The sequence below is a fragment of the Galeopterus variegatus genome, unplaced genomic scaffold (assembly GCF_000696425.1).
Source record: "Galeopterus variegatus unplaced genomic scaffold, G_variegatus-3.0.2 Scaffold2265, whole genome shotgun sequence".
Lineage (NCBI taxonomy): Eukaryota > Metazoa > Chordata > Mammalia > Dermoptera > Cynocephalidae > Galeopterus > Galeopterus variegatus.
The window spans coordinates 205,235-229,593 of record NW_007728376.1 but is presented as its reverse complement, the minus strand read 5'-3'; the positions used below and the strand labels follow the sequence as shown (position 1 = coordinate 229,593).

General features: G+C 42.3%; 1 protein-coding gene across 3 annotated transcripts in view; it reads right to left on the bottom strand.

Annotated features, from left to right (window-relative positions):
- Positions 1-12,171: 12,171 nt before the first annotated feature.
- The window catches only part of FAM210A (family with sequence similarity 210, member A), a 39,242-nt gene continuing 27,054 nt past the window's right edge, over positions 12,172-24,359 (bottom strand). For 2 of the 3 annotated variants that reach the window (XM_008581100.1, XM_008581101.1), the window contains 3 exons: positions 20,612-21,124; positions 17,790-17,901; positions 12,172-14,153 (listed from right to left, as the gene is read on the bottom strand). In XM_008581100.1, the coding sequence (XP_008579322.1) occupies positions 13,920-14,153; positions 17,790-17,901; positions 20,612-21,087 (822 nt within the window). In that variant the 5' untranslated portion in view covers positions 21,088-21,124 and the 3' untranslated portion in view covers positions 12,172-13,919. Of the gene's footprint in view, positions 14,154-17,789; positions 17,902-20,611; positions 21,620-24,359 lie in introns of those variants that run through there. The other variant, XM_008581099.1, reaches the window with a different exon arrangement.

Sequence of the window (24,359 nt, the reverse complement as noted above, 5' to 3'; positions counted from 1 at the left end):
TGTTTGGAAGAACATACACCTGAGGGCCACAGTGGGAACTCTGAGGCTGGTCTGTCAGGGGAAACCAGCTCTTAGTGCAGAGGTGACCCTTCCCATCACCTGGAGGCCTCCTAAAGGCCACTGTCTTCTGGATTTCAAGCCTGTGCTTGAAAGAAGCTGGGGATCCCATGACAGAGAGCCTTTCCGTGTCTGTCAGGTGAAGAGGAAGAGATACTTGTCCCAGCCGGGACCCGAATGGTGGGTAAATTACTGGTCAGGTGTCCCCTCAGATGCAAAGGTAAGATGATTAGCTAATGATTTCATTCAAAATCTTGCCTGCATTTGTGGTAAAGCAGGAGAACCCACCCTATATCTCTAGCTCAAATGGTTTCACAATCCTTACTTTTCCATCTGCTACAGGAATGAGCTAAGATCAGAAACTTGTGAATTCCTTATAACTTCGCAAATATATGAATGTTTTACAGATGTCCACAGTATTGGCAAAATAACTTAATTCAAATAACTTTAATTGTCCTTCAAAAGAGAGGTTCCTCCCATTCCACCACCCTAGAGAATTGCCTTTTAAGTTAGTTATTAAGACACATACATATCAAACCATGACTTTGAAGGGTCTTTGAGGCTGGGCTTCTGTAATGAATCAGTTTAAAGGCCAAGGTCATAAATTGAATTAATAGTTAATTTCCCTTCAACACAGGGAAGGTGACTTAGATGCATAGCTTTTCTGAAGGTTGTGGCTGACCTCTTCCTACAGTGTCACCTCCCAGCTAGCGTGGTGTTGACAGAGCTGCAATTGGAATATGCAGCTTGCTCAGTGGGGCCTGTTCTTTCAAGAAGCCTGTATGCCTTTGGAACCCATGAGTACAGTTTAGAAACCAGTGATTTAGGCAACCAACAAGAAGTTTAATAATCTTGGATTATACCAGCAGAGCATCGCAACAAAGGATTGCGTTGTTGGAAAGAACAGTTGGTGGGAATGAACGCTCCTGGGCATGGCACTGTGACTTTTGCCTCTTGTCCCAGGGATTTCCACGAGTATGAAACCCAAGGCTTGCTGAATCCCAGTTATAGGAACACAGTCTTCTGGCACATATTTGCTTTTTCAGAAACTCTAGCATTCTTCAAGCACTGAGGCAATCCTGAATGCACAAGAGATTTTGTGAAACAAATTATGCATTTAAAAGGTTGATCTATTCTCCACGTTCAAAATTTGCTGACAAGCTTGACAGGTGTGCCCTCTACCTTCTCATCACATATGCACGTGGACACACCGAATCCACAGGAAATGCCGAGGTGGGGGGAGAACATGCAAAACTTACAAAGGTCCGCTGTGAGGCCTGCTCTTCTGTACGCCGATTTTTGCTCAAGCTTATGAGAGGAAAGGGGGTCAATGGTAAACTGGGGGCTCCCGACACCAGCACAGGAATTGGGTGCACAGAGGAGTCCGTCTTGAGCTTGTAAATGTCTCCATTTACAAGAATGAGATGGGCTCAGAAGGGAGACGTTTAGAAAGCTGCTGTGACCTACGTTCCTCTGAGGACCCGTAGCTCCATCTCTGACGGGTGGTCCCCACCTTCCATCCGCTGCTCTCCATCTTAGGAAGACGCCAGGCATAGAGCCTGTCCCGTATGTCCTTAGGCCAGAGATTGGTGGACAGCACAGAGGCACGTGCAGCACGCCGACCACTCCCCTCAGGAGACAGGCCACATGGCGTGTCACTCGCAGTGGCCAGAAGACGCCAGGCATAGAGCCTGTCCCGTATGTCCTTAGGCCAGAGATTGGTGGACAGCACAGAGGCATGTGCAGCACGCCGACCACTCCCCTCAGGAGACAGGCCACATGGCGTGTCACTCGCAGTGGCCCACGCGTCACTGCAGCTCGCTTTGCCTGCTGTGCTGGTTCTTGCTGAATTTTCCTACTTAGAATGAGAACGTTAACTCTCTGCTTTTCTTGTCTAAGTGACTAACGCCAGGGCCTGCTGCCCGCCCCCGGCTCGGCCACCTCCCAGCTTTGCTTAAGAGCACCCGACTGACCGAGAATGGAAACTCTCTGCTTTTCTTGTCTAAGTGACTAACGCCAGGGCCTGCAGCCCGCCCCCGGCTCGGCCACCTCCCAGCTTTGCTTAAGAGCACCCGACTGACCGAGAATGGCGATTCTTGGTGAGTAAATACTTAGGTAAAATAACACTATTGGAGGACAAGTTGGCAAGGGGAGAAGCCTCCCCTTCTCAGTGACAGGCACACTAACACCAAAGTCACAAATCGACAAACTTTGCTGTCACCCCAGATAAATGACACTTCTCAGCATCTTCCTGGTTCACCTGATTCCAGCAGGGCCCTGCTGCCAGCCACCAGACCTGTCCAGAGATCCCCGGGATGGGGACAAGTAGAGCATGCTTAGCCTGCAACAGCTCGCATTTTCTAGGAATCAAGACTCCAGCAGACTTTATTTTAATACCCCGAATGCTGCATCTTTGGTGTAGTTCAAGTTTACGTCACTGCCAGGGTTGGCCAGTCCCTGGCCTGCTGCTGCCGGGTGGCTGGGTGTGTCTGCGAGTGGAGGAGCATCGTCTTCCCGCACCTTTCTTTCCTCCCTCAGTGTGTGCTCGTTTGTGAGAAGTGTGGTAGGGTTAGAGCTAGACATTGTATACCCACTGTCCGCTCATATCGCATAGATCCCTGTCATCGCAAAGACCTGCATGTCAGTTCTAAGCAACTGAGGTGCCTCCTGTTCTGAGCTCAGCCGGTGCAGGGACGAGCGGCCCCTCCTGCGCTCCATGCTCCCACCTCTGCTGTGCCTCACTTGACATGGTGCTTTTTCAGCTGTCTGTCCTTTCTTGTTTTTATTTATAAGGTGCTGTATATAAGTTGAATATGTTATGCACATATCCTACCCAATGGGTAGAACAAAAAACTATTAATACTGTAATATAATGTATAGGTGATTCCAATTTTAGCAGAAATGGTGTGGAGCGTGTGCCTGTGTGCTCTGTCCTCTTTTGTAAGGAGATTTGCAAATGGATGCATAAAGATTAAAGTTTATGTAGTTTATTTTCCTATTAAATATCAATATTATAATACAAGGGAAAGAAATCTGAACAAACAAGCAACAGTTTCTGACCAGCGTATATATAGCAATTGAGAGTTGCACATTTGCTGTGAAAACACTTTAAAAAAAATTTTTTTAAACCCCACAGGTTTTTGGTTGCCACTAGACACTTCTTATTTTAATCACTTTTTACAACAGTAATCACAATTACAACAGTAATGCTGTTGGGCCAGTGTTATACTTTAGTCAGAAAACAACATTGATTTTTCAGCTTCCTTTATGAACAGACATTATCTCATGTTGTAGTATAATGAAAGTGTCAGGCCTCAGTGAAACGTGCACAGTTTTGTTTACATTGCAAAAATTGCATGAAGCAAGTGGGCCTGCAGCAGAGGACCTTGTTCAGCTGGAGGCCCTCACCGCCATCTGTGTCCCAAGTCTCAGCGCCTTTTTCTTTTACTAATTGAAGCTGTGGAGCTGATGAACTAACGGTAGAGTTCGTAGGGAAAGAATACCTCAGGAAAAACAAATCCACTTCCGAGCAGAGCCTGTTCTTAGAAAAAATGTTTTGTTCCGGATTATCATCAGGAGAGAAGTGGCTGTCAGCCAGCCAAGTGCAGAACCTTATATTAATTCCTACTGGCGTCCTATGGTAGTCCAGACCCCCCAAAACAAACTAGGTTTTGCCATTGGTTAGAGATTACGTTTTCAGTTGCAGGTTAAGTTACACCTCTCTTACAGCTAGGCTTTTAGTGTCTGATTGTGACTTCTGCATTTTTCTTCAAATTTCTAGTAGTTAAAAAAAAAAAAAAGGCCTAGAACACCACCATGTTCATTAAAACTACTGTTGAATCTTGGGTGTGGGTATTCTTTGGAGTGTGGGTATTCTTTGAAGGCAGTCCATGGGATTTTGCCCATCTGATCATGTTTCCAGTTTATTCTGTGACCAGAGGATATTCTAATGAATTCCATGTTTTTTATTTGCTCTGTGGTGTATATTCTGATTTTGAACACCACATCAGAAACATACCCCTAGCCTACCGATTATCCTTAAACTAAAAACGCCTCTACAATGCAACTCAATGCTGAATGGATTAAAAGTCACCCTTCTCTCAGTAGCTTTTGGAAAGGGCCATGAAAGACGACCTCGTGTGCTGATCCCCATCAGCTCCACGACAGGCGCACCCTCGAGATTCAGCATTGAAAATCGAGACTCGTTACTGTCAGCTCAAAGCTCCCACCCCAGGTTCAACCTCCTGGGAGAGCTGGTGATGCTGAGAATGTTCTGGATTCAGAGGTACTAGAATTTGTTACCACACCATTGCTTCCTTCCCACAAATGAGTCTACTGTTAATGATACTGGTTCATATTCACATGCTTGTTGGTATATCGCTATTTTTCAGTTCTTTCAAAAATGACATTTTCTAATTGTATCCTTGTCTAGATGAAAGCTGTTTTAAAATATGTACAATACATTCACAAGACTTAGTTCATTTAATTTTTATTATAAAGCAATCTACTAAAAAAGTACAACTGTATTTGAACTTTTCAATAGTTGTTTGTGCCTATGATAATCAGAAGTCATTAAAGTCTTTTTTTTTTTTAACAACCATTTGTGCTTACTTTTCAACATAATTCCCAGTAATATGCAGAACGCCTTCCAGCAGATGTCACACGTCTGCCTCTGCCCACTGAGTGGTGGCAGTGCAGTTTTCAGACCTGAGGTCTGCACTTGCACTTTCAAAGGAAGATGTCGCTCCAATGCTGTTAGATATGAAATGAGATTTTTCTGCTTGTTCTTAATGTTATGGTCAAATCATAGCACAAAATCATTAAAAATAATCAGTGACCCATTTGTTCCTGGGTTTTGTTTTTTTATCTTTCAGCCACAGAGTGCCTATATGGAGGAAATTATGTCTCGAGACCTGTCTCAAAGCAACACTTCTCATGACCCGCTACCTAAACTTTCCATCAGCTTCTAGTCACTCTGACTTTTCAAAAGTGATTACCTCATGTTCTCCTATAAACAACTCTGGTCAGACCCTATCATATTCTTTCTCAGTTCTGAGTTCTACACAGAACATTTGGGGATGGGCCTCAGGTCTCCTTGTGTGAGGGGCCATGGAGAGATGCACAGAGCAGGTGCCAGAGGAGGACATTCTACTTGTCTCCAAGTCTGTGGACGGAGGTCACACAGAAACTGAAGAGACTCAGCCCAAGATATGAACGAGGTTTCTAACAATGACAACTGCTCAACAGTGGAACAGACTCTCAGAGTTTCCTTGGCATTGGAGCTCTTCAGTCAGTGATAATGTAAATTTCCTGCATTGAGAGATGAGACTAATATCATCTCTATGCTCTAAATAAGTACATGGATTCACAGATGACATGACTGTGTGTGCACAGAACCCAACAACTTACCAAACTGCTAGAAGAAGTGAATTTAGCATGGTTGCGGGAATATACAACTTATTTTTGTATTTCTATATACTTGTAATGAACAGATGGAAACAAATTTTTTAGATACCATTTAAGTAATTATGTGGGCCCAAAGTTCTAATCATAACACCCATTTTAGATTCTGAGTTAATTTCTTGAAGATTATTTTGAAAGGGGGATTAGGAAAGAGCAATAAGAAAAGGATTTCTTTCCCTTAAAAAGTCACTAATAAAACACACTATGGGCTACAGTAAATTCTGTAATCTCTTAACTCAGAGATCATTAGAAAAATATTAAATAATATTCCCCAAACTTGCCAACACTAACACTAGTGTAAACTTTTCCCCTGGAGAAAGTTCTGCACAGAAGGAATGAGGGGTCAGGACTTGGGGCCCTACATGGTGGCCTGATTCAGTAAACCCTAGGTCTGGCTTGGTACAACACAGAAACCGGGACCCTCCCGTGGCTCTCCCGTTGGGACGCTACAGCAAGTGCCACTTTGGTAGTTGTCTCGGTTTGGAGTCCCCTGAAAGCAAAGGCCGAGTCAAGTCAAGGATCGGGGAAACAGGTGAATGAGAGAGAAGAGGGAAAGGACAGGGAGAGGTGGGCGCTGAGCTGGCTTCCGCTGCAGGCACCGGAGCTCCAGCACCTCTGAGAAACCACGTAGGCTGTGCCTTTTAAGTATGGGAGGCTGGGACACATCCACGGATACCAGTCTCCACTGTTAAGCATTGCCCTTATGGGATTTTCTTGCCACCTGCCCTAGCTGTGGACTGAACAAGCTCTGAAGACTTCAGAAAAAGCCCCAAGGCACAAAACCAAAGATAATGGAAGCTTAAAAGCTGCTGGTGTACACAGCAACTGTCCGTGTCAGCTGGAGCTCCATGAGGAGAGCCCAGACGCACCAGAGCGGGGTTCTGCCGCCACCTCTAGGACAGTTAAACACACTGACGTGGGTCCTTAAAATACCAGGCACTGCCGAGGGGAGGGAGTAGGGATGAAGGCCAACTTCTGGGTCCACCGCCTTCTGGATATAGGATGCTTAGTGCCCGATACTGAACACTCCCTCAACAGCCTTGGGCTTCCTTAATGCACCAAACCTGGCCAATCTGCGGAGTCCTCCCTGGTACTCCAGTGCTGTCTGACTGTCCCCAAACTCCTCCAATTTCTGAAGCTAAGCAATTCCTATCTTTCTCTGACCAACTTTATTTATTCATTAGTTTTTAAAACAGCAGAACTGCAACTGCTCACCAGGCTGCCCCCCTCTCTATCCCCGGGGAGCAGTTAGAATCACATGCTTGAAAGAATCCTCCAGAATCTTTCAGAGATCCACTCATACTTTTTTTAACCTAAAAAAACTGCAGTTGTATATAGCAGTTCTTACGTAACTGAACCTGTTTACAAAAGCCATTTTCATTTAAAGAGCTGTATGGGTCTCTCCTGTTGCCAGTCATCTGAAAGCACAGAACGTCCTAACAGTCTACACCTGCAGGTGGAACAAGCACGCTCCCAAGCCCAAGTACAAACGCACGCCTCCCTGGCAGAGGGCACACGCTGCACAGCCTGCGGCCTCCTGCAGGTGAGGTGACGGCTGCATTTGGAGAGCCCTGTCTCTGGTGTGGGGTTCTGTCTGAGGTGGTGTGGCTTCTTGGATATTTCTTATAGTTAAAGGGCAGCACAGGCTTTAGGGCTAGCAGACCTGGGTGGTTCGAATATTACTTTACCTCAAGTTATTTAACATCCCTGACAGGTTGTCGCTAAATCTCATCTATAAAAGAGGAACAGCAATACTTACCTGGCAGGACACTTGTGAGGACGGCAGGAGAGTAAGGTGCTCGCCACGGCTGGACGTGCGGGCTCCTCACCAGTAGCAGCCGGCACTGCCAGCACTTCCTGTTCTAGACTGAACTTAAAAAAGAATCATTTTGCCCAGATACGACAGACTTTTTTATTTTTTTAACAACAGGCTTCTAAACAGCATTTTTGCCTCTACACTGACTATGGCAGGTTAACATGCCAGTAAGTAAGAGGCGCTGATTTTACGTTCCAGCAATGAGTGTATGGAAGCTTAGTGTATCCAATGTCAAGGTGAAGACTAAGCCACCAGGCCCCAAACGCCCTTCCCAAAGGTTTTAAATAAAATACACTAGTTTCTCCTACTCCATTATTTTATGTATATACACACACACAGTTTTTTATATATACGAATAGTTTTGGGAGTTTTTTTTGTTTTAAAATGAAGCACATCGGGGTGTGGGGTGGTTTCTCACAGCCTTAGTAATGAAACTCAAAAGGGTTTATTTAGGGAGAACAAATGGTTCAAAATAACTTCCCTCAGGCCAGCCCGTGGTTCACTCGGTAGAGTGCGGTGCTGATAACACCAAGGCCATGGGTTCGGATCCCATATAGGGATGGCCGGTTTGCTCACTGGCTGAGCGTGGTGCTGACAACACCAAGCCAAGGGTTGAGATCCCCTTACCGGTCATCTTTTAAAAAAAAATAAAAATAAAAATAACTTCCCTCCTTGCCTTGCTCACCCACCCTCTCCTGCCCCCTTTTTCCTTTTACTTCCGGCCTTCTTTTGAAGAAAGAGTGGGAACAGCCCCGTGGGCATCGGTGCCCACACGGTTCTCCATTGGAAGCAGCCCCTGGACGCTGGCTTGTGCCGAGGCCCCGGGCAGTGCCTCCTGCTGGCCCGTGGCTGCCTGACCTGCAATCCCTGCTAACATGTGCAGTGACATCCGCAGGCAGTCTTCTGCCTTGCTGACAGTCCCACTCTAAACCTCAGATGAGCGTGCATGTCCTCTGTCCCTCACTCCATCTCGTTCCACCTCTGCTACTGCTGCCGTGCAAGGCTGCAGCCAAGCGCGCTGGCGACAGGGAGGAGACGCGGATGGGAGCGAGACGCCCCCAGCCACGGGCCTCAGTACCGACGGCGGGTCCCGCCGCAGTGCTCATCACTCTTGCTGTGCAACGCCTAAGTATGCGTGCGCATCACCTGTACACTGGTGACAAAGCACATAGAAAGCGGCGACTTTCAGCTGTCAGGTAGGTGAGATGCGCCCGCTGCGGGAGCAGCTGCCTGTGCAGCACGGCCCTGTGATGCAGAGCTGCCCCGTGGCCGTGAAGCGTTGCGGTCTTGTTTCTATTTTATTGTGGGAAGAACACAACATGAGCCACACTCTTGACAATTTTTTCTTTCTTTTTATAAAGTTTGTGTAGCTCCTCTTTATTTTTATTTTTGTGGTGGCTGGCCAGCACGAGGAACCGAACCCTTGACCCTGGTGTTACAAGGCTGTGCTCCGAGCTCACCTGCCAGCCTTGACAAATTTTTAAGTATACAATACTCTAAAGCTTTTGTTTTTTTTTAAAGCTGTAAATTTCATGAGATTCAGAGGCCAACATCCGTATTTTGATGAAACCTAAAACAGTTCTTAACGAGGGATATTCTGAACTTCCCAGGACTAAAATTTTCCACAAAGGCCAGCTTCTGACCTGCTTCAGATGTTCCTGTGATTGGCAGCAATTAAACGGAAAATTCCAAACTGTGCTGGCTCCAAGCATGCCACAAGTCCAGGCCCAGACACCATGACCCCCACCTGACCCTGCACACAGGGGTAAGCAGGAAACAGCAAACTCATTTTGCTCCGAGAGGGCAATAGGGAATTTTCTGAGGTCAAATCGTCCTTGGATGTGTGAAATAGAGGTACAAACCTAGATTTACTTACTTAGTTCCAGACACCATGACCCCCACCTGACCCTGCACACAGGGGTAAGCAGGAAACAGCAAACTCATTTTGCTCCGAGAGGGCAATAGGGAATTTCCTGAGGTCAAATCGTCCTTGGATGTGTGAAATAGAGGTACAAACCTAGATTTACTTACTTAGGTTCTCATTACTTGCTCTTAAGTGTGATTTTGGTGCTTAAAAATAGCTACCTAATTGCTTTGCCAAGGCCAAGGTCACCGAGATGGTGACAGACAACAGCACTCAACTCGCCCACCCAAATTCCCCATCTCACAGTCCCTCCCAGGCTTAAAGGAAAATGAAGCTGGAGCGTGAGAAATTAACAAACATTTTTTCCTGGAGTCAGAAACTGAGGTCACAGGATAGAGGCTGTCTTCCATCCCTGTCAGTCTAAAGACAAAAAGATGAGAAGAGTGGAATCTAAGAGAATTAAAAGTTGTGAAATGCTAAGCGGCACCTGCATTTTGCACACCGCGCATGCTCACCTCCTTCTTTCCCACTTCAATTGGTCAAAATTCAAAACAGAAAAAGCTGAACAGAGGGAGGGAAAGGAAGGAAAGAAGCAAAAGTGGTTCTATCCGATCCTCACGCTCGGGAAGAGCAGCAGGTGGGGCATGTCCGTCTGTCTGTCCTACAACTTCTGCTCTCCCGGGCCATGTTGCCCCAGAAAAAAACATCGTGTGGACAGCACCTCCACAGGCACTCGCCATCTGTGAGAAGCCAGGTTCTGAGAGTGACTCGGGCTGCCTCTGCATTTCCCCACCGCGACTGTCCAATCACGCCATCAGAGTAACGAGCAGGCGGATGTTACACACTGCCCTCAAGGTTTATGAAATCAGACAGCATTCGTTCTCCTAAGATCATTCTTATCAAAATACCCAGAAAACTGCCGCAGTATAATTGTGATCTGTAATTACTGGTGACAATGGTGCAAAGAGAAGAATACAGCTTGATTTTCAAAGCCTAACCCTGAAGAAGCCAGACAATCAAAAACTTGTTTTGACTAGTTAAAATGAACAAACTTGACACAGAAGTCACAAAGGAAAAATCTCAGAAGGAAAATATATTCAATCGGCTTGATTCAGCATTTCTCAAATATGTTAGAAGCTCAAAGTATAGGCGAAAGATCTTTCAGAATCAGAAGGCAAGGCCAAAATTCTGAAAATGGCTGAGTGTGAATTCTGGGAAGGAATGGTCTCCCAGACCACACAAGTCCAGAAGGGAAGAATTCTTCACCTTTGGTTCTGTAGATCTCTGGTTTAGGTGGATAAATTCCAAGGCAGTACCGGAGCCCACACATCCCTATCTGAGCGCTAATGTGCTACTCAGGCATCTGGGCTGATGTGATTTGATGTACCTGAAGACCATGGAACTAATAAGGTAGATTAAGTAGTGAGCTTTTAATGCCAAAAAATATAAAGTCTTGCAAAAAATGTATTTAAACAGGTCAAAACAACTTTGGTAACATTTAACCTGTTTTATGTTAGGTCTCATGGAGACTTGATTTTGAAAATCTGCAGTAAATCAAAGTCCCCATTTCAAAAAATGAACAGAAAAATATGCCTATATTACCATAACGTTATTTTTCAGAAGGAATCCTTTAATAATTCAGACATGTATTATTTCACAAAAAACATTTTCTAAAAATCATTTCAGAAAAATCAGGAAAGATGCCCTCATTTTTTCTCCCTCATTTGCTAAAGTCATCTTCTGTCCATTTTGTTACCATTACTATCTTCTGCAGTAGTCTGGTGTATATGTGAATTGGTTAAGAAATCCTGATGATCCGAACCCCATGCAAAGAACACAGAAAGAAGCTCATATACAACTTTCTTCTTTTCTTTGGACAGCTTTCCTGCCCACATTATTACGATATTTAAAATTTCTGGAATTACCTTCTAAGATCACTGAAACGAGAGTCAATAGCTCCATTTCATCCTGAGCATAGAGGCCTATAGCAACACTTCCATTTGTAAATAAGCAGAAATAGACTCTGTGACAAGTAAATGCAAGATTACATTTGAAGGCATAACTTTGTTATTTTCACTACTGGAGGGGAAGGTAATCTCAATATAAGCATTCTTTTTCTCCGTTGCTGAAATCTGTCACCAGCACCCTGTTGTATGTCAAAGGCTGTAATAGTAGAAGACTTTTTGGTGTGGTTCTTTAAAAGGTTGGTTTATACTATATTCTTGAATGAACTAAGTCTCTTACCTAACCCATTTTTAATTTCAGTTATCAATTTGCAGCGCAAACCTTTCTGTCCATTTTATATGGGCTAGATCTCAGCCGCAGCTCCCTCTCCAGCCCGTCAACACATGCTCTGTAAATGCAGACGTGCCCAGCAGCCATGGAAGCCGCCGTCTCCCTCACAGCTCACAGAAGTTATAGGTGAATTACTGTAAAAGAGATGAAGTTTATTATACACAGCAAACTATACGTTTATTATATGTATTCCTGATAATTTATTTAACCTGACATGTTACTATACTCTGCTAGCCTGCTATGAGTATTCCAAACTCAACATATCACAGTGATCCCTTTTTAAGCTATTTGTAGCCTGTCTTAAGGACCAGGTTAGCAATATACTAGCAAGAACATTTCTGTATCATTCCTGATGCCAAATAATGACAACAGAACTTCCCATGTATTCAGTGAATTTTTAACTGGGGAATTTCAAATTATTCATAAGCAGTATCTCCTTTTTCATAACTGGATAAACACACACAGTTACGAAACTGGATGGCAACAAAACTCAAATGCACAGAACAAAAGATGTCTACTCAGGAAAAGCAAATTTTATTCTTGGGATTATCAGAAACTTCTAAGAACCCCTAATTTATCCCCATCGGAAAATATGCCCTGTGCAACATGAAAAGTAAAAGGAAATTATTTTAGAAGAAAGAATTCCATATAACACAACATTTTAACACAAGCAGACTCAAGTGGTTAAAAAAAAGTTTATTAATACCTTAGCATTTAATATCTGCAAAATGTTCATTATTTAAACATGCTAAAACATGTTTAATCATGTTTAGATTCTAAAATGTGCTGTAAAAAATATTAAAGAAAAAAAAAATGTGCTGTCAACGTGAAACAGTGCGTTCAGCCCTCTGCAGCAGGAGACAGACTGTGCTGCCTACCCAAGACTGGAGAGACACAGCTGTACCTCTCACGACTCCCCTAGCCCCAGAAAGAAAAGATTCCAATCACAGCATATTCATTTAAAAAGTGTTCTAATACAGTGATCAGATGTATCAAATGTAAACATTGCTCTCCCCTTTACACTATTCTCTAAATTTGGCCAAATTAAGTATTTGATATAAAAATCCTGCCAAATAGAAAGATCCCCACAGGACCTCTGTGTGGCAGACCCTCTGGCATTCTCTTGCCTTAGCAATCAGGTCAAAATAATGATGATCTAAAAAGAAGCCTTTCCCTCCTCCAATTAGCAATTCAAAAGTTAGGACTTTAGTAAAAGCAGTTGTAGCAAAAGGAAACACACACTACACACAAACACACTCCACAATCACAGCAACTTTCATATCTGAGGCCACTGAATTACATTCCAAGCAGATAACTTAATGATAGCTCTGCTATAAAAAGTACCAAGTGGAGTGCTCAAGCAAGGATATTTCCCTTCAATATAGGAGAAAAAACAGCAGCTAAAATTTTAAAATTTACTCTATAATGAAATCAATATTAACTCTGAAACTAAGACACTGAAAATTTGCACTGCTTTGCTGAGACAAGGTCCGTCCCCGCCCCGGGGAGAGTGAGCTTTTTCCATGACAACCTGATGCCACTTTTAGTCTCCCAAACCTTTATCTCCTTGAGAACCTGGAGCTTGAGTGGCTGCAGAAGCATATTTGATTTCAATAATAAACTTAAGGTATAATCTTTCATTTTCCCCTGAAAGATTAGTTGCAGAGGACACAAACGATTCACAATAAACTTTTATGTTCCAGGTGATCATCACCAATACACAAGTTTGAGAAAGTACTATGGCCATATATATTTGCTTTAAAAAATTTGATTATGACAAGCTTCAAGTAAAAATCATTTTTAAAGTGTCCATTTTTCATTTATATATAACCGATACATCTTATTTACATATATATGAGTGAATTTTTATTCAACTTTCTTCATATAAGCTCTATATTTTAACTGGTAGATAACAATTAATATGTATACTGTTTTTATAGAAAGACAAAATACTCTCTTATTCACAGACAGTTTCGATGATGCTAGTGTGTTTCCACATTGAGAACTGGATACAGTTAAAACCTTAATGAATAACAAAGACTAAGATCTAGTATCAACATCTTGTCTACAGCCACATCACTTCTTTAAGGAGTCAACTGCCTAGTCTGCATAAATAACAGATGGCAACAAAACATAAAGCAAAAATGATTCCAAAGACCTTAAAAAAGAACTTTGACTTCTAAGACCACTGCTTAATGCTGCTATTGATGTGAAATTCTTATACTGGGTTCATTTCTTCCTTTCAAAAAACTGTTTTTCCAGTGATATTTAACTTTAAAAAGGTATCTCCTAGTTCTTTAACTCTTTGCAAATTGATATATTTAGGCAATCAACAAAAAAAATAATCAGAAGCATGTATTTTTGCCCATAGTCTCCAAAGGGCTGAAGCGTAAGAATTTTGTATAAACTGTTAGGTAAGGCACCCTATTCCACTTTTTTCTTAAAAGAAACTTTTTCTTTGGTTTCTTGCAGTTTTTCAGTGAGTCTATCCTTTGTTTCCTCCATTTTCTCCGTGATAAGCTCCTTTGTTTCTTCCACCCTGTCCTGTAGATACTCCTTAACAGGCGGTGGTGTCGACATGTAGCCACGACTGCGCAAGTACTTCACAGTAAAGGATGTTCCTCCCAGGGTCACCATGTATCGGGCAGGTGTTGCAATCTTGAGAAAGCAAACAGAGACAGATCAACTATGACTACTGCCTTATGCAAAAACAGATGAAGTTACAATTCTTGGTAATAACCAACCAGTATAAATTACTTTATTGTTTCACAAGGCTAATGTAACAACATCCTATATGGTTTCCCCTCCTAACAAGAGATGCTTCTTCTGTAAACTCATCTTACAAATGTTTTTCCCTACACAACCCAACCCAGGGTTACAGAATTATCACAGTCAGCAGTACCCATGTCCCAAACCACATGATAGTGAACCCGAGGGGCAGGTTCATCCAGAAATCAGAAAGAGGGCTCGGAACTCTACCAATTTGCCAAACACTTTATATCTGTAGCTAAACTAGAATGAAACTTCTTCAAATGGTGAGAAGCAAAGAATGAGTCAAACGTACATTCTTTGCTGAATTTAGTTCAGCTTCACCTACAAATCCCTTTCCTTTGACTTTTCCAGGCCTTATGCTACCTTCTCACTACAATCCACTCTGAGCCTGGAATCCCAGCCAGGAACATTTGTGTGGCCCAAAGTGGTAAAATGGTAGACATGCTGCAGACACGCACATGTGTAATGCTCAGCAGAGACCCAAGGACCAAAATGAAATAGTAGAGGAACTGGTCGAAGAGAAGCATAAAAGCAAGAGGCTGCAAGACATTTTGAGGCAGAATCGTAGGTGCGCTTCTACCCAAACTCTCTGAAGGCCTGTCTGTGCTCTAGCTGCCATTCTTCTCCAGCTTCCTCTAACCGAGCTTCCAGCACTGCCTCTCCACCAAAACTGCTCTTCTCAGAGTTGTCCAGTTGTAACCAGCCCCAGAACCACGAGGACCACCTGAGACAGCTTTGCACTCTCTGTGCTCAGAGCTTCATTCATGTGGCTGCCGGGACCCCACTTGCGTGGCTTTCTTCCAGCTCACAGCTCCCCTCTTCACCTGTGCACACGCCTCCCTCCTCACCCACCCCTGGACACAATGTGACAACACTCAGTCCCTGGACCTCTTCTTTCCTCCACCTACCTCATTCCCCTGGTAGTTTGTCCAGTTTCGTGTCTTTAGTGCCATCTATTCATGGATGATTCTTTAATTTTTCCCTGAATTCCAGTGTATCCAGCCAACTACTCATTTCCACTTGCTTGTCTCACAGGATATCAAAACTTAATATGTTCAATACTTGTCTCCTGATCTTCTACTATCCCATTCCAGACTTGTTCCTCTCAAAAGTCTTCCCAATCTCCGGAAATGGAAACTCTATTCTTCCACTTGCTGAGACCAAACACCTACAAGATGGCTTCAATGCCTCCCTCTTACATCCAAACCATTAGAAAACACCATCAGCTCCTGCTTCGAGATATATCCAGAATCCAACTACTTCATATCGCCTCTCCGGCTACCACCTGGGTCCTGTCCACTATCACCTCCCACTGAAGCTACCGCAATAACCTCATACCAGGTCCCTCAGCTTTTACCATGGCCCTGCTATGGTCTGTTCTCAATAAGGCAGCCAAAAGTGATTTTGTTGACAGATACCAGAAGCTTAAAATGTCCTGGTGGCTCTCCATGCCCCCAGGGTAAAGCTGAAGTCCTCGCCAAGGCCTCCAGGGCCACCCTCATCTGGCTCCACCCTCTGCCCTGCTTGATCATCTGTCTGGCTGTCCAGCCTCCCTGCTATCCCTCAGACTCCCTGTATCCTGCAGCCTCAGGAGCTTGCCTTGGGGTTTCCTGTGCTTGAAACTTCTCGCTGCCTAACCAACTCTCTCACCTTCTCCAGGAGGCCTTCCCTCTAAAATTGCAAACCTCCCCCAGAAAAACAAATACTACAAACACCTGGTTCATTCTTTCTTCTTAGCACTTATCGCCATCTAAATACACAAGTGTGTGTGCAGTTATTCTGAACTTTACCTCCTCCTTCTCTCCAAGTGCCTCCCCACACCACCCCATTCACTAGAATACAAGCCCCACGAGGGCAGGTATTTTGTGCTGTTCTATTTAGTGTATTCCCAGTACCTATAATGGCACCTGGTACATAGTAGTGGCTAGAAGAATTTAGTTGACTAAAACTATGGGTGCATTTTGAAGAGGTACAAAGGAGTTAATGAGTAAATGCCACAGGGCCACACTCACAAAATATTCTCTTCTCATCTCTGTCACACCTCATTTTGGGGCTTTACCTTGATGAAGCAGTAAATCTCTGTTTGTTGTTCTACTTGAGAAAATGAGAGGTCCAGAAAATACATAGGAGAATCCCCTCCACATTTCCCACCTTGCAGGTGAACAGTAGGAGAAGAAACACCACTGGCACTAATCTACCTACGTGTATAGCGCTTCATGTTTCAATTTCAACTCCACAAACACGTGCTGAGCAATGACTCACCTACAAAGCACAATACCAGGCACAGTGAAACACAAGAGAAAGACAAGACTCAATTCCTAGGAACTCATAATCAAATAAAGAAAAGAAACGCTAAAAAAATAAATAAAAGAGACTCTAATATAAACTGTACAAACCACAGCATCTTATGGGAGCAGTTAAAATTAGGGAAACGGTTTAAATCATCATGATAATAGTTTGATTAAGGTTAAATTATACCCGTTATAACTAGAAACTTGATAGTTTAATAATTTAATAGGTTTTAATGTAGAAAAACTCAGCAATTAAGCATTAGCCTTCTAGTCAAAATTACAATAGAAGAGGAAATCTCCCAAGATTTCAGAGGACAGTAATAAGGATGACAGAATAAAACAATGTTACTTTTAGTAATACTATAAAACCGTAACTCTAAGTATTTTTATACAACAGGAATAAAATAACACCTAGTTTCTAAATGTTTTCTACCTGTTTTCTTCTTTCTTAGGTAGACGCTTCATAGAGCCTCATGAGAATTTATCAATCAAGAAAATGAGATTAGCACAGCTAAATTCCACAATTTACAATGAGTCTTCTCTTCCAAAATAAAGACTCATAGGCGTAGAAACCATTTATAAAGACGTTGTCTGAACCCAGAGAGCAATTATAAAGACTCTAAACTTCTAAAATGAAACATATGTAACGATTAGCACAGCTAAATTCCACAATTTACAATGAGTCTTCTCTTCCAAAATAAAGACTCATAGGCGTAGAAACCATTTATAAAGACAATGTTGTCTGAACCCAGAGAGCAATTATAAAGACTCTAAACTTCTAAAATGAAACATATGTAACATGTAACAAATAAGTCTAAGGTTTATCACATAAAACAATTAGAATTAAACCTTCCTATCTTACTTGCTAAGAAAGGATGAGTAGTAAAATAAATGCTAGATTTTGCTAACAAGTCAGGTGGTGTGCAGCTCTCCAAAATAAGAAAAATAAATCTCGTATCAACGAGAAATGTCAAAAACATGACAACTACCCTGGAAATTTACAAGTCAAACATTTGTCTCATCACAGCAGGTTATGAATGATTTACCTATTTTTAAGGCAATTCTTTCTAAAACCAACATTTTACTTACACTTTAAAACTTCATAACCTTACTTTATTTATTAAAATATAATAGATGTTTTAAGTTACAAGAAACTAATGAGAGCTAGCATGGCACTTTTTGGGCAGTGTGCAGGTCAGATCTGAGGAGCAATGTTTGCAACAGTACCCACCTTAAATAGGGCATATGCTGTTAGTGCATTTCCACTCTGAGAGTTTTTCAGGATGCTTACTATGCTGTCAGGCAACCCAATGAGTTCTAGAAAAGGAACGACATTCACTCCTCTATGAAAAAAACAAAGTAATTTACATATATACAAACTTTTAAGGATATTTTCAAAAGATTATCTGAAAACACCAAAACCACAATTTACTATAGTTTGCTTCTGCATGTGGGCATCCTAATTAGTATATTTTGAAAACAGAAGCATTTATCAGAGTAAAATTAACAGCTTTAAGTAAACTATGGGAAAAGGATTAAAATCACTGACCTGATCTTAGTTTCCTCAACCAAACCCCACCTCCCCTTAGAATACTCTAACTCAAATTTCAAAATGTAAGATTTTTACCTTTAAAATTACATGTCAAACTATACTATTATTGTAAAAGAAAGGGTTATTTTAACATCACTTATTGTGTTATTATTCAAAGAATAAATGATTCTATGGGCTTGATGAAACTTCGATTTCATCAGAACATCCACTGTTTGCCACTTTCTATTATGAAGTTCCCACGATCTGACAGGAATGTGCTTCACAGACTACCAGCTTTACTGATGTTTCAACAGATGCAGAAGTACACAAGCACAAGCACATTCGCCATCTACACAAAGTGCAGTAAAAATCTGTCAGGATTTTGCCTCAGAGTGGATCTGTAAGTTTAGGAACTTGAGGCCCAAAACACAAGGCATCTAAATGCAGGGAACAACACATCATTACGGAGCCACATTTGAGCAAACAGAGCACTTCTGGTCAGAAGGTATAAGATCTCTTCACATTTTTGCCAGATGGAAGCAGCAACAAAGCTCTGTTTAAAATAAAATCTAGTAGGTATGCACAATTTAGATCCCTCTGAAATAAAATATTTAAAAAGCCTGAGAACTTTGTCACTGAGGTAGCTAAATACAGAGTGACATTTTGCTCCATGGGGCCTCGAAAGGCAGTACTGCTACCTGTGGTCATAACCGGATAGACAACTGGCCAGTGAGGCAGTGTGACGTCAAATGCCTGTCCTGCCAGCTCCAAACTATTTTTTTCCCTTTCTTTTAATAGTAGGTAGGCAACAAGCAAATAACAGAGAGCTTTTCCCAGATAAGACAAAACCAAAAAAAAAACTTGAAATATAGCTAGCCTCGTCAGTTGAATTGAAAACCTGTATTTAATACAATCAATTTCAATTTTACAGTAAAATCATCTCATAGTGAAAGATGTTCTGCCATTTGAACACATCTTAATTCTTTTTTCTTTCATCCATGAATTTTATTTTCTAAGTACTGCTTATGATGAAGATCTTCACTTAGAACAAATCAATTTTCAATTTATGAAGTATTAAGGATTTCATAAAAACATTGAGGAGGACTGTTCTGAAAACATCCTGCGTAATATAAACGAGCAATGTGACGCTACAACAGAACTGGCCGGGTAGCCGCAGCTGAGCAGCAGTGGTGGTCTGGCAACCAGATTCCCATGCGGACAAGCAGCCCCAAAGCAAGTCAGGATGGTAAGGGATTCCGCAGAAAAGTGGGGGAAGGATAAAACTAAGAATCTTATCTGCAATTAATTAAAAACCCTGATTTTTTTCCTCTAAGCCCAGGAAGGCTGAGTGTGTAAGGGCAACTTAAGGAGGTCAGAAGAAACAAGTGCGACTCGTGTCATCTGTCACAAGACTGGCTCGAAAAAGAAAACTTAATATATAGAAAGCCATTCTTTAAATAGCAGCACTGAATGCCTATAATAACTTTTATTCAAAATGGTACACAATATTATGTTCTGTCAAAAAACTAAGGGCCATTTCGAAGACTTCTCTAAATATTAAACATGTCCAGAAAATGTCATTAGTAAACAAAGAAATAAATCCATAAAGTGTACACACAAAGATCTTCTGGAAGGGAAGATACAATTCTTAAAGAAAAAAATAATATACAATTAAGTATATAATTGAATAACAGGAACATAACGGAAAGATATGAAGAGAAATAGAATAGCATCAATCACATAAGTGTGAAGAATATAACTTACCTTAAAAGAAAGGAACAGTATAGAACAAGAAAGATCCATTTAGAAATTTTTACGACACCAGGAGGCTAGCCCCACCAGACTGACTTCTGACCAAAAGACCTTAGTGTGATAGTTACTGGAAATAACACCAAAGCATAAGTCTGCAATGATTGCATTTTTGTGTCTACAACAGATAGTAGCCCAGCTCTGGCAAAAATATCTTACAAATTTCCCACCAAAACCACAGGCAAAATAGATAGCTTTTTACATTTACAAACATTCTAAGAAATACGTAAGTACAGAACTCATGGTGTTGTCAAATTTCTGAAATCTGATGTTTTATTTCAATGCTTTCCTGAATGTTGAGATGAGATCAGTGTAGTGATGAGAAGTGTGGCTTTGAGATCAGACAAACCTAACTGGGTTTCTAGTCCAGGCTCCACCTCTTACCAGCTGAGTTATTCTGTGAAAAGCTGAGTTATTTTTACTTCTCCTTGCTGAATATGTTTCTCATTCATAAAATAGGAACAACTGCACTACCTGCTTCATAGGGTTGCTGTGATGATTAGATAACACAGTTAAACTTAGCAAAATGCCTGCTGTACACAGTAAGCACATTAGCTAGTTATTAAAATGTGACACACAGCTATGAAAAGTAGTTATCCTCTATCGATGAAAGACATTAAAGCATATAAAAACTATTTAAGGCTATCATTGGTACGATTAAGATTAACATTCTGATAAAACAGGAAAAGGTGTTCAACCAAGAAAAAACTTACTTTATGGCTGCATAATAAAATGTTCCAAACCAAACTCCAGAAGTTATGAGGTGCACTGGAATCAAAACTTTTCCATATTGTCTAAATGTTTTCTTAAATCGTTGATACAGACTAATAGATTTGTCCTGTAAAGGATCAGGCTCTTCCTTTTTTTCTGAAGGAGTTCCTTGGGCTGTGGCATTGGAGGATAAAGCTTTCTTGGGTGAAACATCTTGCTCCCATCGTCTGTGGTGAAGGACCCCTAGCTGGGGTGGATGAGCATCCAGTGACTTCTTTTCCTTTGCAGCACAGTGGGTAGCAGGTAAGTGTAGCCACTGCTTTTGAGGACCATGTCCCCAAACCACTTTGGATTCAGCATTACACAAAAGTAATGGCCCCTTTATGTTTTGACAGTGTCCAAAAAGACCAGCTTTATGTGGTTCCAAGCACGTCTTGTGTGCCAGTCGAGATACAGTCCGTGGTACATTCCATTGCATTTTGAAGGATGCTGACAGGTTTCAGCTTCTATAGAAACTAGATTTTAAAAAATTAGGTTATACACAGGTTTCTGTTTTAAACCAATACGCTTAAAAATCAATCATTAACTACTAGAAAGTAAAAGGACAGTCATTGCTACCCAATCCACAGAAATTAACGTTAAGCTATACAGTTTTATCTAGATATCTAAAACATTGTTTTAAAAAGGCAGTATGACATAATTTTAAAAGAATGGTGACTTTGAAATAAGTAGACCCAACAGAGTTAAAAGTATTATTTTAGCCTCTCTAGACATAGGTTTTTTCCCCATGGCAGATGGAATTGCAGTAGCCACTACTTTATAGTAAATCCGTCCCCTTTCCTTAACAGCTGGCAGCACCACCTGCCCCACAAGCTCCACCCCCAACCCACACCAGCTACCTTACAACTTCTAACACGTTGAGAATAGGTTATTTTTTTAATGGCGTACTAAACAGGAATAAGATTTGAATTAGCACCCCAATAAATTAGCACTGCAATAAATAGATACTCCATTTTACATGAATATTCATTACTGGGGTACAAAGTTGACTAGAGAAACAAAAACTGTCATCATATAAAAATATCCATTAATGAATCATCCACCTGTAAAATTAATCCCCTACTCACCCCTCCTTAATTAATAATTAACATCAGCTATCAGACTCTCACAGATAATCCAACAACACAATGCAAATGAATTGCTAAGCAAATCTGCAAATCTTGTAAAATGAATAGGCTCCCAGGAAGCCTTTAAAAGTGATACTGGAGACTGCTACAATCAAAAGCAAAGTCAGTGGCTGCTATGGGTTAAAACGTGTCCCCCAAAGTTCATGTATTAATTCCCACTGTAACAGTTTTGAGGGTGGGATTGTGAGGACCATGCCCTATGGACTGATCCATTCACGCAGTAATAATTTGATGGTTTAAGGTTGGTCACGGGTGTGGTTCTGATGGCTTTATAAGGAAAGCAAATGAGTAGGTTAGATCTCTCTTGCTCAAGCCATTTGCCATGTGACACCCTGCATCACTGTAGAAAGTCACCACCACCAAGACCCTCACTAGATGTATTCCCTGGACTTCGGAATTCCCTGGCTCTAAAACTGTAATAAATAAATCCTATTATAAATTACGCAGTTTCAGGTATTCTATTATAAGCAACAGAAGTAGACTAATACAATGACGAATAAGAATCTGAAAAATCAGACCAGTTAACAACCAAATAGAAAAGCTATAGGGATAATAACAGGTATTTCAAATAAAGAATGATTTAAATATAAAAGGACTGATAAAGCCACAGAGAAAGATTAAGCTCTTAATTATTTTTTACAAAACTGACTCATTATTTGCTGTAGAAGTCCAATGGGAGTTACAGGATATCTTATTGTGCTCTCCTCCAATCTATGTGTATGTGTATGTCTATGTCTGTGTTTCTGTGATATGCCTATGCCAACAGAGAAGAACACTAGCTAGTTATTTAGTCTAAAAATGAGTTCGGTTTCATGAAGGCAGGAGAAACCATGATGAGAGTAAGAAAAAACTGCTGAGCGTTTCGGGCCGTGGCCATTTTAATGCTGGAGCACATGGAGCAGGAGCCAGCAGAAGCCACAGCTGTGCCCTTTAGATGGAGTTACTTGGAGGTGGCAGGGGAGAAGAGGACTTTGGTGGCCCCCAGGACAGAAAGACCACTAATAGGGTTCCTGTGAACCCACACAGAAGTGAGGAGCCAGAACAGCTGAAAAAGGGGAGACACTCAGAGGCCAGTGAGTCATCGCAAGAGACCAGCACAGGGCCCGTCCCATGGGAAGTGTCTGGAGCACAGGCGGTGGGGGAGACGGGCCCACCAGGAGAACACTGGGACAGCTGGTCCGCGCCCCCGTCAGCACAGGACCACTCAAAGGAGACTGGTCAGGAATGCAGAATTGCATGGGGTGCAGTTTGATGAAAAGACTCAGGCCCAGATCAGAGTTTCTACACAGCACAGGTGCACTGGGGTCTCTAGAGAGCCAGAAGTACCTATAAGGTCAACCATTAAATGCTGAGCTGCACAAAAAGCCTTCCCTAGGGAAACAGCAGCAAAGCAGCAATTTAGCTCAACCACAGCTCAAGTACTGTTTCCCAAAGGAAGTTCCCCCATTTTAGAAGTAAGTAAAGGACAAAAAATTAGTTCCGGCACAGGCGCACCACCAATGCCTTGGTGCCCAACAGGGGACATGAGGCATGGAGTCAGGGGCAGGACCCCTGCCCACAACCACTCACACTGCCAATGCACTGGGGCCCACCCGGCGGCGGGGGCCCAGGGCTAGCAGCCAGGGACCAGATCCCACTCCCACATCCAGGCATACCACGAGTGCCTCAGGGCCTGCCTGGGGACCCAAGGCATGGAGAAGTGGACTGCTCCCCCCCAACCAGGCACACAGCACAAGTACCTTGGGGCCCACAGACACCCCTCCCACAACCAGGCATACCATGCCAGCACTTCGGGGCCTGCCTGGGGACCTGAGCTATGGAGTCGGGGACTGGATCCCCCTCCCACAACCTGGCACAGCACACCTGCACCTCGGGGCCCACCCAGGGACCCGAGGCATGGAACTGGGGACCAGACACTCCCCACAACCAGGCACACCACCAGCACCAAGGAGCAGGCCAAAAACATCACCTCTGTGTGGGAGGTCCACCATAGCCACCACCATAACCATGGTTGCCACAAAAGCTGCTAGACATCACAACCACACACAGATGGTCTGCCAGCCACTGGAGTGCATTGACACAAGGAGAGTCACCAGCAGAGATAAAGAAAAGAAGAGGATGTCTCTCTCCACAAAGCCCATTCCAGAGTGACAGAAGAAGCATCTGCTCTATGATAACATTGGGGTACCGGAACACACCTCTCATCATTAGACAGATCATCTAGGCAACAAATCAACAGAGTAACCATTATTCTTTCAGAAGGAAAGAAGAAATCTAGGGTAATTAGAAGGGAAGGGGGTGAGGGGGGATGGGGAGAGGTTAGACAAGGGGCGTAAAGAATAATTACGGTTTACAACAATATATATGCTAGTAATATTGATTTGATCAACATATCTCAATGTTGAACCCCCAAAATATGTATAATCAATTTTGATTCAATAAAAATTTTTTTTAAATTTTAAAAATAAAAAAATAAAAACGAGCTCAGTTGGAATCATAATCTAAAATGTCAAATATAAAGTTTAGTTTCATTTTTCACAATATACTGTCTTTCTGGGGCCGG